The 20665-nt window shown below is 44.6% G+C and overlaps 2 protein-coding genes across 2 annotated transcripts in view; one reads left to right on the forward strand and one right to left on the reverse strand.

The window, feature by feature from the left end:
• BLOC1S6 (biogenesis of lysosomal organelles complex 1 subunit 6) overlaps window positions 1-8209 on the reverse strand; it is a 29745-nt gene extending 21536 nt beyond the window's left edge. The window contains exons 1-2 of the mRNA XM_073618630.1: window positions 8009-8209; window positions 4199-4343 (exon numbers count right to left, since the gene is read on the reverse strand). Of these exons, the coding sequence (XP_073474731.1) occupies window positions 4199-4343; window positions 8009-8081 (218 nt within the window). The 5' untranslated portion in view covers window positions 8082-8209. The remainder of the gene's footprint in view (window positions 1-4198; window positions 4344-8008) is intronic.
• A 159-nt stretch (window positions 8210-8368) lies between these two features.
• SLC30A4 (solute carrier family 30 member 4) overlaps window positions 8369-20665 on the forward strand; it is a 31674-nt gene continuing 19377 nt past the window's right edge. The window contains exons 1-2 of the mRNA XM_073618629.1: window positions 8369-8849; window positions 19867-20013. Of these exons, the coding sequence (XP_073474730.1) occupies window positions 8471-8849; window positions 19867-20013 (526 nt within the window). The 5' untranslated portion in view covers window positions 8369-8470. The remainder of the gene's footprint in view (window positions 8850-19866; window positions 20014-20665) is intronic.

Here is a 20665-nt window from a genome sequence, read left to right on the forward strand (position 1 = left end):
TACCAAATAACAGACATCAGAAATCATTCCATATTAAACCCTAGTAAAGGGGGGAAAAGAGGGGAAGGGGGGGGGGGGACATATACAATGTACAATCATTATATGCAGTATGATATCCTCAAATAGCAGTAGTAAAAGAGGTTATAGGTTCCCATCTAAGCTTACACAAGCCTCACTACCCGCCACATAGTTCATCTATTCACCAGGAGGAAATTATGCAGTTGAATTGAATCTATCCAGCCACCCCACACCTTTTTAAACTTATCTGGTACCCCTCTACTGAGATATGTAGCTTCATACAGCGGTAGAGCCTTGTTGTTGTCCTAAAATCTTACCATTAGTACGCTCCTTTTGACAATTGTTGTCCAACTTTCGGCCAACAAATCTTGGATGGCAGGCTAGTAAATTTTCGGCGGACATCGGTTTAACGACAGATTTTCATACGGTCAGTACACGAATCCGTCACATTTCGTGCTCACCAAACACGAAATTAGCAGAAGGGGCCCAAAGGGTGGCGCTCAAGAGCTGACAATTGTGTACTGTTAGTATGCAAGACAAGATCCTGGCACACGCCCTTAAGACAAAAATCAGACGCTCGGTTGGCCAACAATCGTACCGTGTGTACAAGGCTTTAGATGCGTCATATATAAAAGGGGTGTATATTTATGCAATCGGTTATTTCATTTTTGTCTATTGTAATTAATTTAAATCACTTTGCAAAGGTCTGTTTTCACTTCAAAATTAAATCCATTGTGCTTCAATGTTCTATAACAACAAATAACAAACAAGAATTTGTAAGCTGCAATTAAAAAAAATATATGCTTGCTTTTGGGTTTAATCACTGATCCCTAAACTAGGCTGTCCAGGGTTATTAGTAACGATACACAACCTCCCCCCCCCCCCCCCTTTTAGTTTTTTTTTATTTATTTCTTCAGTAACAAGAGCATATGTTCATGACAATAAACAATTCACTAATGAGGTTTCTTATCAGTATATGCTAAAAATTACATACATTCAAATTTAATAAGGTAGCAAGATGATATCAAGCTGAAAGCGGAGTTCCACCCAAAAATGGAACTTCCGCTTTAAGGGAAGGTGACCCCCTGACATGCCACATTTGGCATGTCATTGTTTTTTTTTTTGGGGGGGGGGGGGGACGACTCTTTTTAGAGGGTTCCAGCTCCCACTTGCTCCCGGGCACCGCGGCGCCGGAAGGAAGTTCACCTCTCCCCCCTCCCTCTCGGCAATCATCTGGGACACGCCACAAGTCCCAGATGATTGCCCGGCCAGTCACAGCGTGCAGCGTGGCTCGCGCATGCGCAGTGCCTGCCGGGCTGTGAAGCCACAGCCAGGCACCCACAGTGATGAAGCCGACACTGCAGAAAGAAGGGGGAGATGAGCGGGGCTACGTTCCCCCACATCGCTGGACCCTGGGACAGGTAAGTGTCCAGTATTTGTAGCTGCTGACTTTTTAATTTTTTTTTTTGGCGGAACTCCGCTTTAATATATTTTGGCCTCGCTTACCCCAATTGGGTTCAAACTGTAAGCGAAGACCGGTTATCAAGCTGATACGTTCAATATGGAAGAGAGAATTTACACCTTAACTTTAATTGGACGGTCAGTTTTTTTTTATAAGTTACAGTTCTTTAGATAATTAGAAGGTCTATGGTGGTTCATCCGAACTTGACACTTTTTTTATAACCAGTTGTAGAATAGTTTTTGTATGCTAACATCAGCTTGTATTGTTCAATCAGCTTAAATATTCAATCTAATAATATTTGATAAGTTTGGAATGTCAGTAGATTTCCACATACTGGATATTGTAATTCTTGCTGCTATGAGTATATGGGCTACTATTGTCCTATATATTAGAGGGTAAGTGTCAAGATTCATCCCTAGTAGGGTCATAGCAGGAGTGAGAGTAATTAGGTTACCAGTAAGGTCAGCTATGAATGTGGAGATAGCCTTCCAGAAGCTGTGTACATTATTACAGCTCCATAAGATGTGGTGTAGGTTTCCTATCTGTGCATTGCACCTCCAACATATCAGGGAAGCGGAGGGGTATATTTTTGATATCCTGTAAGGAGTCAAATACCATTTGTTTTAAATTTGTGAATTATCCCAATATTCTGTACAAGAGGAAGCCTTCTTGTGTATCAAGAATGATACACAGACTTTTAAATACAGCAGGCTTGTGTTTCAACAATTGTCATTAGAGGTTCAAGAACAGTTCAAGAATGTCTTGTTAAAAAAAAAAAAAAAAAGAACAGTTCAAGAACAGTTTGATCCCAAGCACACTATGCATATAGCCTTGGTGCATTTGGCTCTGGCATTTAGCCACAGGCGATGGGTGCAGATGTCCTGTTCAGCCCCGCTGCTTGCAGTCTAGTTGTACAAATGTTTAGAGGAGTATGCACCCAGAGACTAATGTTCAGAACACAGACTTCTTACGTTCAGCCCATTTGACCCCGGGCACATACCATTCTAAACATTCATACAGCTAAGTGCACTATCCAGCCCTATCCAGCTGCAGCAGCTGTTAGCTCTCTTCTCGACAGGCTGCCAGGAGCTGGGCTAGATAGTACAACAGTGCCCGCCGCTAAACGTCAAAGTCCCATGCACAGAGGCTAAATGCCCTCTGCTCATGGGGTTGTCTTCTCTGAGGAACTTTGATTCATCTGATCTTTTGCTACAACAAAACTTTACTGTACCCCCCTTCTTTTGTCATTGTTTGTGATTTATTACAGGACGCTGAATCACAGTACAATCTTTAAAATATCTAACTGGTAATTCCCGAAAAATAGAAGATTAAAGGGGAACTCCGGGACAACCAATAATTTTGCAGGGGGTGCAAAGGGGAAGTGATGATCACCATTCCATAACGCCTACATTAAACATCTTTCATCCTTAATATTCATACATAGATACTTAAAAAGTGTCACTAAAGCCACATCATAAAAAAGGATCAATAAAAGCTGTATTACCTGCTGTTCCTACTCACTCAGTCACTATGAGATTCGTTTTTTGTATCCTGCAAAAAAACCTGGTTGATCCTGCTGCTCTCTATTTCTACCTTCTGTTCATCTCTCCAGGTGTTGTGGGGGCACCTGAGCCGAGTGTCCATTCACACATGGAGCCTTCCCCTCTCTCCCCTGATTGGCTAATTGGCTAGCTGACTTTGATTGACAGCAGCGGCAGCCAATGGCACCGCTGCTGTGTCTAGGCCAATCAGGAGGGGGGAATCTCGGACTGCTGAGACACTTATGGACATCGCTGGACAGAGAGGGACCTCAGGTAAGTGTTAGGGGGGCTGCTGCACACAGAAGGCTTTTTATCTTCATGCATAGAATGCATGAAGATAAAAAACCTTCTGACTTTACAACCCCTTTAAGGTCTTATGCACACTAGGCATTTAGCCCTGGTGCACGAGTCATCATAGGTACATAGTCGATAAGGCTGAAAAAAGACAATAGTCCATCCAGTTCAACCTGTGAAGGTGTATGTGTATCAGTGTATATAATGATTTCCCATATCCCTGTGTGTTGTGTCCTTTTAGATGTGGAAGGTACAGGTGAACCGCCAAGCACCTAACTCCATGAAAGGTACTAAGGTTTGGGGCAGTATGTGCTTTGGAATGAATGCCTGGAACGCAGACTGCTAGCATTCTGGCCATTCATCTCTAAGGGCATACTGTCCTAAATGTTAGTACTGCTTGGCGCACCATCCAACTGCAGCACATATTATTTTCTCTTAGCCCCCTTTCACACTGAGGCATTTTTCAGGCACTCTTGGGCTAAAAATAGCGCCTGAAAAACAGCTCCCCTGCAGTCTTAGTGTGAAAGCCGGAGGGCTTTCACACTGAGGCGATGTGCTGGCAGGTCTTAAAAAAACTCCTGCAAGCAGCATCTACACCACTCCTTCACCACTCCTGCCCATTGAAATAAATGGGCAGCGCCACCGAACTGCCGGCAAAGCACCGCTGCGGGTCGTTTCAACCCTTTTTTGGCCGGCAGCCGGGGTTAAAAGCGTCCCGCTAGCGGATAAAAACCCGCGCAAAAACGACAGTAAAGTGCCGCTAAAAATAGCGGCGCTTTACCGCTGATGCCCCAGTGTGAAAGGGGCCTTAGAATTTTAAAGGCCTAAAAGGGCATAAAAGTTGGGCCCCTGTTACCAATAGCATTGCATGCTTTCTACATACGTGAGTTCCTGTAAGGCAAGCTTCGAGTTCTGAAGATTGGGTAAGTAATGAGCTAGGAGTCCTTCACTGAGTTGCTCAACAGACTTTACATCAAGAGGAAACTGATCTTCTGGCAATCCTTCATCGATTGTGTCATTACTTGCCCCTAAAGGATATTAAAGTAATAGAAGAAAAGAAAAAATTACTTGTAGCATGTTAATCATAAGAGGCCGATAGGTCACATTCAGGTAATTATACTGCTTACATTTAAAGCGTATCTATGTAACAATGTAAAATCATATAGTCGTTTCCACATTGTATCACACGGGTGTCCACCAAGGAGAGCGCTTCTCCAACATGAACACCCGTTGCGGTGAGGAGCTACCAGCGCCACTGGTGGACCCCCTAATAGGTGGATCGGGGCCACTCTGTGCAAAACAAACTGCACAGTGGAGGTAGGTATGACATGTTTGTTGTTTTTAAAAAAAAAATAAAAATGAGGTTTTACAACCCCTTTAAAAGACTAAACCTTTTTCTGACACTTATTGGTTTCAAGTTAAATTAATTATTTTTTGCTAAAAAATTACTTAGAACCCCCAAACAGTATATATTTTTTAGCAGAGACCCTAGAGAATAACACGGTGGTTGTTGCAATGTTTTATGTCACACTGTATTTGCGCAGTGGTCTTTCAAATGCAAATGTTTTGGAAAAAATACACTTTAAAGCGGGATTCCGGCCAGCGAAATTTTTTTTTTAAAGTCAGCAGCTACAAACACTGTAGCTGCTGACTTTAAATAAGTAGACTTACCTGTCCTGGGTGCCAGCAATGTCGGTCGCCCGAGGCCGTCCCGTCCCTCGGCTCTCGGGTCCCGGCACCGCCATCCTAAGTAAGGGAAACAGGCAGTGGAGCCTTGCGGCTTCACTGCCAGTTTCCTACTGCGCACGCGCGAGCGCTCTGTGAATGGCCCCGTGGTGTTCTGGAAACACACACAGTTCCCAGAAGGCAATGGGGCCGCTCACCGAGGAGCATTACACGCCGTAGAATAGGAAGAGGCAGATTAGGAAGACTGCCTAGCAACAAGAGTTTCAGGTAAGTACATTTTTTTTCCACTTTTTTTTTTTTTTTTTAAAGATTTTTGGTGCAATTTTTTTTTTTTTTAGGGTGGCCCTCCACTTTAATTAATTAAAAAAAAAAAAAACAGTAAAGTTTTTTTGTATAATGTGAAAGATGGTGTTACGCCACATCGTGGTCTTTATTCTAAGCAAAAAAATTGTGATTCTCATTTTTCCCAGAATTGCGCAGCTCTATAATAGGTGCAACACGATTGATCATTCCCTGCCCTGGCTGGTTGGCTTTGAGTGAATCTTATCTAAAGTGAATCTAAATTGGTCAGGAAGGAAAGTTTTGGCTATTTGATAGTTTGTGGATTCAAACATTTTGATCAAATCGATTGGATATTAAAATTGAAGGGAGTGTGAACACCACTAGATTCAGTTTAAATTGGATTTAATTCAAATGAGTTGTTCGGCCAGGGTCGGAAAAATATTGATCTCATTCATAACTATGATTCTATTCCATTGATCAGATTATGAGATTCTAGGTGGAAACAGAGGTAAGATTGATATGTTATGATTGTAACTTTCAACTATTGATCGAAATCCTCTTTCCCACAAGTCCAGGATCACATTAGTGCAGGTCTGGGTGAGTGTGTTTGTGTGGGCACAGCAGCCTATTTATTTGGATGAGCTGGTCTACCTGCGGGAAACACGGGGAGAAAGTCACCAACCCTTTATAAACCACTTCAATTCCGGGCACTTTCACCCCCTTCTTGCCCAGGCCAATTTTCAGCTTTCAGCACAGTCATACTTTGAATGACAATTGCGCGGTCATGTAACATATATATATATATATATATATATATATATATATATATATATATATATATATTTTTTTTTTTTTTTACACAAATAGAGCTTTCTTTTGGTGGTATTTAATCCCCACTGGGTTTTAGATTTTTTTCCTAAACAATAAAAAAAGACCAAAAATCTTGAAGAAAAAAGAAAAAAAAAAAAGTTTTTTTTGTTTCTGTTATTTTTTGCAAATAAATAGCAGATTTAATAAATAACGGTATTTTTTCTTCTTCACTGATGAGGCTGCACTGATGATCAGTACCCAGATTATAAGGCCTAATGTACACGGGACATTTTACAACCTCTTATGGCCGATTTAAATTGACAGCTAGTAACTGACGTTTAAAAACATCCGTTTTGCCTCGTTTACATGCCGCGTTTGCGCTTAGAAGCGTTTTTTCTTTTCAAATAGTCAAAAATTACAAACGCCTGTAAACGAAACGTGGCTAAATGCGAGTTACCACATTTACAATCTGTTACAGGCATTTGGCGTTTCAAATGCCTCTGAACGTCCGTTCTAAATGCATTTTTTTTTGCTTTCCAAAAAATGCTTCTAAACGACCCTGTGTACATGTACTGATAAGATAACATAGAGGAGAGTTCAGGGGCAGCTGAAAAAAATGCCCGACTGCTCTTAAATGTCCGTTTACCAGGAGCCGTGTACATGAGGCCTAAGTGTAAATATCCGCTGTCAGCCTTGCCACTAATCATAATAACTCCTCTCTTCACACACTGGCAGCGTGTGAGGAAAGGACTGCCAATAACCAGCAAGTTTGTTTACATGTGAACAGCTGTAATTGGACACAGCTGATCACATGGTAAAGGGCCGCTGTGATTGGCCCTTTACCTCGATCTGTGATCAGCTCTGTCCAAAATACACAGCAATCACAGAGCACACCCAATGTGCACCCCGAGGGGCTCGTTCTGGGAGAACGGCCGTATCAGAACCAGAGAGCTGCACTGTAGACAACTTTTAGCTACGACCCGATAATAAAGTGGTTCAGAACGCAGCTGCACAGAATCGCGGGGTGCTGCGGCACCATGCAGTTTCACACACAAAAATGACTTGCATCTTCTGATTCATGTTGGCGCTAGTAAAACTGAATGCCCCCCCCCCCCCCTGTCTGCAAAAGAGCAGGGCCTTTTTCTTGTGGTTTGGGAACGCATGCGATTATTCACGTGTTACCGACCCGCACATGTGTGAACCGAGCCTAAGGGTCAGTTTATGTGTGCGGTGCAGTTTTATTTTTACAGGTGTTTCTACCTACCGCACTACCATTGAACTCTATGGGAATGTGCGTTTTGATTAAAGCGCATCAAAGTCCTGCATGCTGCATCTTTGATGCGTTTTCATCGTGCATGGCTAAAAATATGTATAAGAATGTGACGTGTAAGAAATGCTCTGAACACGTGAAGAGGCCCTGGGGCTGAACTTAGACTTTACAATCTGACTGTAGAATACAGTGCTTACCAAAACTGTGTAATATGAGGTCAGACATTGTACATTCACATCAGTCCCTACCCTCAAGGAGCTTACAATCTAAGGTCCCTAACTCACATTCATACTTACTGGGGACAATTTTAGACAGGATCGAATTAACCTACCCTACCTATAACCTACCTATCATATCCAATCAGGCGGGTCCTTGTACTGTATGGTGAATGGTAGGGCTGAAGGTGATTGTACAATGGGATTGTACAGTGTGTGGTCAGATTTACACCAATGATCAGCTGACATGAAAGGTTCTGACTTCCCTTCCTGTATATAGATCACTATAACAGGAGGATCACCATGACAGGCAGGCAGTATAATAAGCAGGGGGCCAGCAATGGCAGTCTTATTCCTCTTCTGACCAATCAGACAATTGCATTGAACTTCCATAAGACACATCCAGGGACACACAGCTCTGCCCACCTACCTGCTGCACCCTCTCCCCCCTGGGGTATCCTGCTGTCTACTGTCTGTCCATCACCGCTGCCTTCTTCCTCCATGAAATCCAGCTTTCCCCTCCTCAGCTGATTTCAGCCTGACCCAGGCATGTGATCCCCGGCTAGGAGAACCCGGAAATAGCTCGTTTACTTCTTTGGAGACAAGCCTGCTCGCGTTAACGTTGATGTCAATAAAGCTTGATGAAGGAAAGTTTTCAATGGGGCGGAATGTGCGCTTTTACCGCTAGAGGTCGCTCATTCACACCAGTAGGTGTCTTGTGACAACTTGATGCTCGTCCGCGGCAGACACGTGCTTCGGTGTTTGCCTTGCGCGTCCCCGCGGTGTCATGTGACCGATTGTTTTTAGAGCCCTAGCGGCTGGAACCCGGAAGTGGTGGAGTGTGGAGAGTGACACGGGTCGGCTGTCAGAGCGCCGAGCTGTGCGGGCTGCCATGTGGCGGCGGCCCCCTGCCTGGTGGAGTGCTCTGCGGCTGAAGCTTCACCGGGACGAGCAGCCGCCTTACCTGAGCGATGACACGGGCTTCGAATACCCGGACGGAGCGGAGGAGGCGGACGGAGAGCTGCCCCCCTCCATCAATAAGCTGAGGGTGCTGGTGTCCGAGGACTGCCCGACCATCAATGGAGGGACCCTGGCCTTGTCCTCCGATGATGACTCCTTACTGGAGAGGGACCAACCGGAGCCCCCGGTCCGCACAGAGCCGTGTGAGAGCTGCCAGCACCGGGGGGAGCGGAGGAGGGACAGGACGGTGAAGAGGAGGCTGGGCCTGGCCGCTTTGTTATACCTTCTATTCATGGGGGCCGAGCTACTGGGTGAGAGACGGGGACTGAGGGGGGACACCGCACCCCAATATATCCCCCCCCCCGGGGACCCCGCACCCCAATATATCCCCTCCAGGGGCACCGTACTCCCAATATATCCCCCCCGGGGACACCGCACCCCAATATATCCCCCCCGGGGACACCGCACCCCAATATATCCCCTCCGGGGGCACCGTACTCCCAATATATCCCCCCCGGGGACACCGCACCCCAATATATCCCCCCCGGGGACACCGCACCCCAATATATCCCCCCCGGGGACACCGCACCCCAATATATCCCCCCCGGGGACACCGCACCCCAATATATCCCCCCCGGGGACACCGCACCCCAATATATCCCCCCCGGGGACACCGCACCCCAATATATCCCCCCCGGGGACACCGTACTCCCAATATATCCCCTCCGGGGACACCGTACTCCCAATATATCCCCTCCTCTGGGGACACCGTACTCCCAATGTATCCCCCCCCCCCCGGGGACACCGTACTCCCAATGTATCCCCCCCCGGGGACACCGTACTCCCAATGTATCCCCCCCCGGGGACACCGTACTCCCAATGTATCCCCCCCCCCGGGGACACCGTACTCCCAATGTATCCCCCCCCCCGGGGACACCGTACTCCCATTGTATCCCCCCCCCCCCCCCGGCGACACCGTACTCCCAATGTATCCCCCCCCCCCCGGGGACACCGTACTCCCAATACAACCCCCCCCCGGGACACCGTACTCCCAATACATCCCCCCCCCCCCCCCCGGGACACCGTACTCCCAATACATCCCCCCCCGGGACACCGTACTCCCAATACATCCCCCCCCCCCCCGGGACACCGTACTCCCAATACATCCCCCCCCGGGACACCGTACTCCCAATACATCCCCCCCCCCCCCCGGGGACACCGTACTCCCAATACATCCCCCCCCCCGGGGACACCGTACTCCCAATACATCCCCCCCCCCCCCCCGGGGACACCGTACTCCCAATACATCCCCCCCCCCCCGGGGACACCGTACTCCCAATACATCCCCCCCCCCCCGGGGACACCGTACTCCCAATACATCCCCCCCCCCGGGGACACCGTACTCCCAATACATCCCCCCCCCCGGGGACACCGTACTCCCAATACATCCCCCCCCCCCCGGGGACACCGTACTCCCAATACATCCCCCCCCCCCGGGACACCGTACTCCCAATACCCCCCCCCGGGACACCGTACTCCCAATACCCCCCCCCCCCCCGGGACACCGTACTCCCAATACCCCCCCCCCCCCCGGGACACCCTACTCCCATTATACCACACCGGACACTGTAATCAAATACACTCCCCGGGGACACCATACTGTACACTGCTACCCAATATTCTACCCCCCCAGGGACTCCATACTCCCCGCCCCAAACCACACCGAACACTGCGACCCAATACATCCCCCGGGGACGCCAAACTCCCAATACACCCCTCCCCGGGGACACCATACACAGCAGCCCAATATTTCCCCCAGGAATACCACACCGGACACTGTAATCCAACACAATCCCCCGGGGACACCGTACTGTACACTGAAACCCAATACACTCCCTGGGGACACCATAATGTACACTGCAACACAATACACACCATCTGTCTGGAGATTGGATAGCGGTGGATGTCAGCAGACATTTCACCGCTGACATCCGCCGATCCAGAGGAGACTGGAGGGTCTGATCAGGTCCGCCTGAAAAACTGACAGGCGGACCTGATCGGACAGTCCGTGTCAAAGGGGCCTTAATCAGTTTGCTCTTCAGTTCATTTTATATCCGTTTGCTCTTTAGTTCAGTTTATATCAGTTTGCACACCCATGGTTTACATCTGTTTTTCAATTGTTTATTTTTTTTTAAGTTGAAAAAATTTAATCATAGATGAAACAGTATACACAAAGTTTCCTGCCCAAAAATGGTCAAAACAGACCAGATATAAACGTACAACATCCGTTTACCTCCAACTGGATTGTCTAAATGGAAAAGGACGCGGTCCTGTTTTGTTTAACAAATGCACCTGAACAGACACAGATGTTTACATCCGTAAGCCCATAGAAATTAATTGCTGTCCATTTTTCATCCAAAAATGGACAAATGAGAAACGGACCAATGTGAAAGGCCCCTAATTGTCTTTGAAAGGTAGATGTCAGAGCTTCTGGTCATCCCAACCAACACTGAAATGAACTCTGTATGACTAATGCTGTCTTCTCTGGGCTGAAAAAAATACCATATTGTCATCTCTGCTAAAAATGACACGACAGCTGTCAGTTGAAAGAAATTTGTAGACATAGCAGGAAAATTAAGATAAAAGGTAATTCGTTGTAGGGTTGCCCCACTGATCTCTGACCACTTCTGCTTACAGAACCAATCGCTAGTAATGTGCTGACTGCGCTGACAGCTCCTCTGCTGACTGTCTTTGATTTAGGCCGGGGTCACACTGGTACGACACAACTGTTGTATGACTGTCATCCTACTTTGCCCTGCAACATCGGTCCTATTTCCATCCAACTTGAATGAACAGGATTTGATTTTGCTCCAAATTTGAGATGGTCAAACTTGTCCTTTGACCAATCAAAACAATCCCAGTGTGACATAAATTCCTTTTCCTGTTGCTGTAATCACCATGTCAGATGTCACAAGTTGGATGGTTAGGACAAGGATCCGACTTTGATTCGAACTTCAGTGGTACTGAATGGACTGAAAACGGACCAAAGTAGTGCAGGAACCCTTTCTAAAGTCGGACTGACCTGTGTCGGACTAGTTAAGACAGTTCTCATAGGGAAACATTGATTTGTACACTTCATGCGTCATGTGCTCCCAAAGTCGGAGCGTATGTTGCACCAGTGTGAACCAGGCCTGACATACTTTGCTATAGTAAAGCAGGACAGTGTGAAGATCAGCTTTTTATTCACTTCATTCTAATAAACCTGACCTAACTTGCTTTACCCAATAGCAAATATACTATTTTGTTGCAGTGGTTTATTGGTTGTTAGTAAATCTCTAGAACAGGCTGTAACACATGCAGCCTTTTGGACCTTTTTTGTGAGCAAGGTTTTATATAAATTTATTTTTGTTTAATCGTTTTTTTATTATTACCAGTCAACTGTAAAATTACCAGAACTGTATTTATAGGGGCGAGTTCACAGTACTAAATCGAACATTCGAGTAGCAGAAGAAATTCTAATTTCCTGTTTCTGGGTAGATTTGTCTTCAGAATTAGGTGCGGCCCTGTTTGACTTGTTGATATAAATGTGGCCCTGAGACTCTGTTTTGATTTGGTAATCACTGACTGGTCTATAACAGTGTTTCTCTACTTTTTTTTGAGTCAAGTCTTAAAATTCTGCACAATCTCAAGGCACCCTGCTATAAAATGTAAAAAATGACATTATTAGTTTTGCATAATGCGGGAGCATTTTACATACATTGGACACCCAACATCTGAACTGATTGGTTTTTACAAAGTAAATACATCTTTGTACTGACTAGACCTCCAGAGTTTCTTATCTCTCTCATTCAGCTAAAGTGATCCCAGTGCGAATGGAGAGGGGCAACCAAGGATCCTGTGCAGGCACCTGATGTCCTTATTATTGAATCAGTTGTTAGGATGCCGGTGGCTGGGCCTACGGGTCTACGGTTGTAATTCAGTACAGTGAAAACCTGTGGCTTTGGTTAACAAAAAGGCAGACTGGATCCACTGACTGGCTTAAACTCTTTTTCATCAATTTTTATGCATTTTGCCAAGGCACCCCTGATGCACCCTAGTTGAAAAATGCTGGTCTGAAAAATGTTTCAGATATGAAAGGCAGTGCTACACTCTAATGCCCCGACGGAAAATGTGTGATAGGACCTTGTTGTCGGAAATTCCGACCGTGTGTAGGCTCCATCACACATTTTCCATCTGAATTTCCGACACACAAAGTTTGAGAGCAGGCTATAAAATTTTCTGACAACAATATCCGTTGTCGGAAATTTCCGTTCGTGTGTACACAAATCCGACGCACAAAGTGCCACGCATGCTCAGAATAAATTAAGAGACAAAAGCTATTGGCTATTGCCCCGTTTATAGTCCCGACGTACGTGTTTTACGTCACCGCGTTCAGAGCGATCGGAATTTTCCGACAACTTTGTGTGACTGTGTATGCAAGACAAGTTTGAGCCAACATCCGTCGGAAAAAATCCATGGATTTTTTTGTCGGAATGTCCAATCAATGTCCGATCATGTGTGCAGGGCATTACAGTGGTCTCCAAACTGTGGCCCGAGGGTCGGCTGTGGCCCTTAGCTTGCCTTTGGGGAACCACTCCACCGACTGACACCAATGACAGAGCACCATTCCCTCTACTGACACCATCAATGGGGCACTATTCTTCTCATTGACACCAGCAATGGGGCACTATTCCTACCATTAAAACCAATGATAGGGCACTGATGTCAAGGCATTTTCCACTCCCAATGGCCCACCTAAAGCCTGAAGGGACAGTACACTGGCCCTTTACTTAGAAACTTTGGAGACCCCTGCTCTATGACATTGATTAACAGCAAAAGCATGAATTATATTGAAATTATTTGTTGTTTTTGTCGTTCTACAGCATAGCAAGGGAACCAACAAAATTTTTCAGGTTTAGGAGTTTGGCTGAGCAACCCTTGGTGTGATACGACACCTCATCCCAGTAGTTGGAGCTCAATTAGGGGGGGAAAAGAAGTATAGGGATTATGGCGGTGCCAAGAGAAACAAGATACAATATTTGAGAATAAAAATTCTATTTATTTAACAAAATTCAATAAAATTTAAGCATAATAGTCACAAAGACGGGGTGTGCAAGGAAATTCTAAAATCAATTCTGTAGCAAGAGATATTTCACATCACTTGGCCTGATAAGTGTGACGGCCATTTCTGTGAGTGGGTATTCAGATGTCCGACATGTTTCGCCAGTCTTGGCTTCTTCAAGGACAGTTGTTTAATACCTAAGAGGCTACAGAGTTTTCTATAAAGAAAGATATAGCTGTCAATAAATATTTTAGAGCAATTGATACATTAAGATACAAAATAATAAATATACACATGTCACCGTATGTTTGCGAGCCGTCTAGGCAAAATATGCCCCACCACCCCAGATGGCCTCTACAGGCCCCCCCACACACCACAGGGTGCCAGAAATGCCCCAACACAGGCTATCTAAGATGGATTACCTGCAATTCACCAGGGATGGATGCTACATGCCTCCGAAGCAGAGCCTCAGAAATAGAGATCAAAATAGGTAGCTGCAGGGGACAGTAAGAGAGACCTGGCGGAGAATATGCCTAAAGAGATATACAGGCAAAGTTACGTATATATAGCTGGGCCTGGGGACCATATATATCAGTAGAAGTAAGAAATTTCAAGTTGGACTAACATTTGTCACTTGTTACAGTTGTATTGCAACTAGCGTTGCCTATTTACATCTTCTGGACATCATTATGTGGCATATAAATGTTACCCCTTCCTTTCTCTCCCTTTCTTACCATTCTAGTGACACTTCTCATTTTACAATTGAACTACTCTTAATGTTGGCTATTCTCTGACGTCCTGTCTTCCAACTTGAATACTCTACGTGTAAGTAAAATTAGAGACTATGTTAGTCCAACTTGAAATTTCTTACTTCTACTGATATATATGGTCCCCAGGCCCAGCTATATATACGTAACTTTGCCTGTATATCTCTTTAGGCATATTCTCCGCCAGGTCTCTCTTACTGTCCCCTGCAGCTACCTATTTTGATCTCTATTTCTGAGGCTCTGCTTCGGAGGCATGTAGCATCCATCCCTGGTGAATTGCAGGTAATCCATCTTAGATAGCCTGTGTTGGGGCATTTCTGGCACCCTGTGGTGTGTGGGGGGGCCTGTAGAGGCCATCTGGGGTGGTGGGGCATATTTTGCCTAGACGGCTCGCAAACATACGGTGACATGTGTATATTTATTATTTTGTATCTTAATGTATCAATTGCTCTAAAATATTTATTGACAGCTATATCTTTCTTTATAGAAAACTCTGTATCCTCTTAGGTATTAAACAACTGTCCTTGAAGAAGCCAAGACTGGCGAAACATGTCGGACATCTGAATACCCACTCACAGAAATGGCCGTCACACTTATCAGGCCAAGTGATGTGAAATATCTCTTGCTACAGAATTGATTTTAGAATTTCCTTGCACACCCCGTCTTTGTGACTATTATGCTTAAATTTTATTGAATTTTGTTAAATAAATAGAATTTTTATTCTCAAATATTGTATCTTGTTTCTCTTGGCACCGCCATAATCCCTATACTTCTTTTCCCCCCCTAATTGAAAATTTTTCAGGGGAATTATGCATGTTGTATTTTTAAGGATAACACATTTCCCAGGAAGTGGTGTTTTGTGTAACCTGACATTTAATATAAAGCCATAAAGAAAGAACATATTGTTTTCTTATTTGGCAGTTGTAAGTTAATCAGGATCAGGAAATCAATATCTACCTGTTGTTTTGCTAACCCAGCATTTAATTAAAATCTTGTAGAGTGATATAATTGAAAACTCCCTAAAAATACTATGTTTAGCAGTAGACCGATCTAACAGGTTTCACTAAACCAGGTTTACCGTAAGCCTTAACAGATACTGTACCAGATCCAATCTGTAAAATAGTTTTGTTTCCTGAAACCGGCTACTGCTTTCATAGAGGTATGTGTGTGTATATGTATGTACGCAACATGCATGTCACCTGGTGGTCAGGGGAACGGCACACATCAGAGTGAGAGCCTTCTAAAGCCAGGACATTCTTTAACTTAATGCATTCCTCACATTAAAGTAAAAAATTCCACAGTACTTGTATCGCCTTGCCCCCCCCCCCCCCCCCCCCCTGAGTCCCCATTCAATCCAGAGGTGTGGCGGTGCTCTCTCAGCATTCACAGGACAGAGAGGGAGGAGCGGGGGCCACGGGCTCCTGCTGCTATCAGATCCTTTGAGTAGAGAGCTGGGGGCAGGGCCATTTGCTTCTGCTGCTGTCTGTCTAATCCGGTGGGGCTGTGTGTGTCTATAGACACACAACATGGCTTAGGAGCGAGCCCACAGGTGTGACCCCATAGGAAGTGGTTTCCTATGCTGGTACACCTAGAAGAAGAGGAGCCTAGAGTGCTGGAGGGGGACTCCAGAAGAGGAGGTTTGGGCCTGCTCTGTGCATACCATAGCATAGAGCACGTATGTGTAACATATGCTTTTATGCTAAGGAATGAAGACAACCCGCACAACTGTCAGGCTTTAAAAAAACAAACCTTGTTTACTGAAATGTTTGTTTTTCAATTGCACAGACTTTGGGTACTTTCAACTTCACAATTTGGGCTTTACGAATGATAACAACAAAAGCAATTTTTTCCTAAACCCTTACATAGACCTAGTGCAGTGACTGGCCTCAGGTTATACACAAAGATGAAACAAATCCTCCTACATAAGTTGTACTTGTTTATTTGAGGCTTTCTCTTCTCTACATCCATTTAAAGTGAAGAATTGATATGGCTTTTCTGAGCTGTCAGTAAAATGGGGGCGGAGAGCTAAAGTTACTCTGCAGAGCTCAGTGAGGAGAGCTCTGAGCTGATTGGAGGGCAGAGACACACCCCCTGCACACAGGAACAGAGCTGAGGTTGTCGATCACAAACTGTGTGCGGTCGCTCCTTCCCTATCACCATTTTTCTCTTTGTGTCAGGAAAATTTGTCAGAAGTATCTCATGCTGATAGCAGAGAAACGAAGCGGCAGACAGAAATGACATTCTACTGCTGACATTCTCTTTACTACTCAAGATAACAGGTAACCTGTATCTTCAGCCTCAAAACTCGGGCTCTCATCTTTCTTTCATTGCTCAGATCCTGCAGGGGGAAAGACATCCACTGGTCCATGTTTACCCCAGGAAAAGGGACTCTTCTCGGTTACGTGGCAAGGTCTACTTGTATCACACTGCCAGAAAACAGGTCTCCTCCCTCTGATATAATCAGTAGAAATGGTGCTGCGCTAATCCTAATGTACCCCACAGTGTCTATATGTACATAAGTGATATCAATCAGTGGCTTAAAAAAGTATACAACTAATATCAGTGTGCTGGTAAGTAAAAAAAGTCAGGCGGTGACCATATCGCCTATAGTGCAGAATACAAATAAACGTAAGTGAGCATGAGTCAAAAATAGTGACGTGTAAAACAATAGTGATCCATCAACCTAAGAGCATAAATCTGTATATTGTATCTGAAAACTGTTGGAGCCAGAGAAAACTCCCAAAAAGCACACAGAGAAAATAATATATATATTGAAAGTACAAAGTTACACTCTTAGGTTGATGGATCACTATTGTTTTACACGTCACTATTTTTGACTCATGCTCACTTACGTTTATTTGTATTCTGCACTATAGGCGATATGGTCACCGCCTGACTTTTTTACTTACCAGCACACTGATATTAGTTGTATACTTTTTTAAGCCACTGATTGATATCACTTATGTACATATAGACACTGTGGGGTACATTAGGATTAGCGCAGCACCATTTCTACTGATTATATTACATATGCCCTTAGGGTCAGGTTGGACCCTATTCGGTGCAAGCTGCTTTTCCTTGACTATTACCGTCCTTACATGGTAGCGCAGGAATAAAATATACTTGTAAGTTCTCCCTCTGATACTCTTAACCCCTTGGCACTGGTGCCTCTCAGTCTTTTAAGGGGTTTTAGATGCCAGGACACTGGGTAGGGTTTATGATCATATGACCGTCCTAAATGGCTGTCACAGCGGTCACATGATCGGAAAGATTTCCGTTAGCTGCCGGTAACTGTCTAGTGCGCAGGGTGCACGCTCTCGCGACAGCTGTTTTTGCAATGTGGTATGCAAATATGCAGCCGCTCGGTGCCAAGGTCCACATGCCGAGAGGCCACATATTTGCATGCCACCTTACTAGCCCCATTCCAAAACATTTCCTTTACAGCTTGTCAGATGGCATTCAGCACATCTCCAGAATTCTCTCCTTTGCTCTACATCTTTTTTTATCACTGTATTCTTTTCCTGATTTAAAACACTTTTAACTTAGACGTGTCTGCCAATGTGCTTTTTCCAGTCACTGCCCGATCTCTGTCTTCCTTTTCTCTTTATTTGCCACTTTGAGATATAGATTTAGATTATAGATACTTTATAGAAAAAGCATCAATGCTGTAGGGCTCATTCACACTATGTGCAGTGACTGGTGTTTTTCCACACTGGATAACAGTTGTTTTCTATGTGACCCGTTCACATAAAAACACTGGTGTGATGTGCAGGGCAGTCATGCTGCATTTTACCGCAGTGCACTGCATGTCGCTGGACTGCTGTGCAATCACTTTGTTCACTTCAACTAGAGTTAGGAAAAACAAGGAAACCATATGATGTGCTAGAATGTACATCGCTTCACCCCCCTCACTGCAGGGCAAAACTCACAGCTGTCCCCACACTTTAAAAAAAAAAAAAAAAAAGAGAATTTAGCATACAGCCCTGAAAAAAAAAAAAAAAATCCAACATTTTAAAGCATTTGTTAACCCAAAATAATAAAATAAACATCCTGTTCCCTTTAAGCATGTTATACAGCACAGTACTTGTGCTATGTAATTTGGCCTATTGTGTATCACCTGTAATACCTGGCTGATCCTGCCAGTTTCTGACAACCCCCCCCCCCCCCCCCATGCTGACTCCGATATATCATGGCTGCCAAGCTCTGACACCGGAGTCAGCGTATATGCCTCTGTCACCGCAGCCTGCTCTGTGTCTCCTGTGTGCTCTGCCCCCTCCTCTCCCCCCTCTCTTCTTTGCCTGACGCTCCATGTCCGCGCCGCCCCCTCCCGTCCTGCTGCTCAAATTACTGTTTATTTTTCATAATCCTCTGTTTTACTGTAATGGCCCCCTGTGACTGTGCTTTATGAAAATAATGCTGTATATACCTTGTTTACAGACCGCTAATCTGCGTTTATTGACCCACCGCTTCTCTCCATTCTTGGCCCGACTGACATCAGCAGGGGGCTGGGAGATCCTCGGCCCCGCCCACTACATCTGTCAGGCCAAGAGAGAACAGAAGCGGCGGGTCAATGAGTGCAGATTATCGGCCTGTAAACAAGGTATATACGGCATTATTTTCATAAAGCACAGTTACAGGGGCCCATTACAGTAAAAAGAGGATTATGAAAAAATACATTGGTGGGTTAACAACCACTTTAAGTGAATGTATGTTTTGGGTTTATGAACAGTAGAAAATAAAAATGACTGGTGATGGCTTTAAAGGATAAGTTCACCTCTGGATTTTGTTATGGCCCACCTATTCTTGGGGTGGAACATGTAACATGTTCCACCCTAAGAACAGCCTCCCACCCCTGATCCTCCTTTGGGGATCCTCTCCCTGCACCCGCTGTCACAATTTGAAAACATTGCCGCTGTGCGGGCTCCTCCCACACAATCACGACATTGAGCTGTGAGGGTGCTGGTGAGCATGCTGGTAGTCCATTGATTTTCCTACTCTCAGCTAGCTGTCTGCCTGTATGAGGTATGAGCAAACAGCTATGCTGAGAGTCTACAGGTGGGTATGATTGCACCTGTGATCTGCTGATCATGGGTGCAATGCTCTGCAAGCGCCGCCGCCTTTCTTTTTTTTTTTTTTTTTAAAGGTTTACTTATCCTTTAATGCTGTAATCCGCAGCAAACATTAGCAGTTGGAATGTAAACGGATATCGTTAAAAATACCATTGCTGTTAATTGCAACATTTTGATCCTAAATTCTGATCTTTGTCCCTTAGTGACAGTAGAATAAGGATGTTTACATCTTGTAAATTTAATAGAGCTAATGCATAGCTTAACTTGTTTCCCACATGTGGTCGGTACTGTATTTCATCCCCTCCGGCGTTGTGTTCAAAGGTGTCTTATTCATTGACAGCTTAAATGGAGAATTCTTAACAGGTTATTTGACTCTTTGATTTTATTACAGGTGGATACTTTGCTAACAGCCTTGCGATTATGACTGATGCACTACACATGCTAACTGATCTCAGCAGTATTATTTTGACCTTGCTCGCACTGTGGCTTTCCGCAAAGTCTCCCAACAAACATTTCACCTTTGGATTCCATCGCTTAGGTGCGTTTTTATCTTTTAGTGTTTTGAAAAACAAATACATTTCAGGCTGCATATTGAGAAACTGTTATATGTTTATGTGCTTGTATATGGGATTTGCAAGCCAAAATCTTTTTTGTTTTCACTTCAGCTGCAGAAAGTTATTTTTAATTGCCCCTAAACAAACCGTGTTTCTCACTCCCCCTGGGACTTTTAGGCAGCAAAAGAGTAAGTGGTAACACGTATAGTAATGTAAAAAATCGATAATTTTATTAATGCAAAAATTAAAATAATGCATGTCTTAAATTATGGGCTCTGGTGTAGGAGTAATACCCTGTATTATACAAAGCGATAACCATTAGAAGTCAGTTAGAGATATCTCTAGATAGATAGATAGATAGAGATTTACAAATGAATTTCTTAATAGTAATCCTTCCCAAAGAAAACCAAAGCGTTTAAATTAATGATCTCAGTCTTCATCAGGAGGGTCAGGGAAATTTAAATAATTAAGAACATACAATATTATAATACAATCCCATACATCACCATACACATACATTTCTGAGGTATAAATAAAGTACCTTTTCAACATGAGGATATCGACTATAAACCAGAGCAAGCATCTTTCTACCAAATATTCTAGCTACATCCTAGGCAGGGGCACCTGGACTGGGGC

Source organism: Aquarana catesbeiana, linkage group LG03 (assembly GCF_042186555.1).
Source record: "Aquarana catesbeiana isolate 2022-GZ linkage group LG03, ASM4218655v1, whole genome shotgun sequence".
NCBI classification, from domain to species: domain Eukaryota; kingdom Metazoa; phylum Chordata; class Amphibia; order Anura; family Ranidae; genus Aquarana; species Aquarana catesbeiana.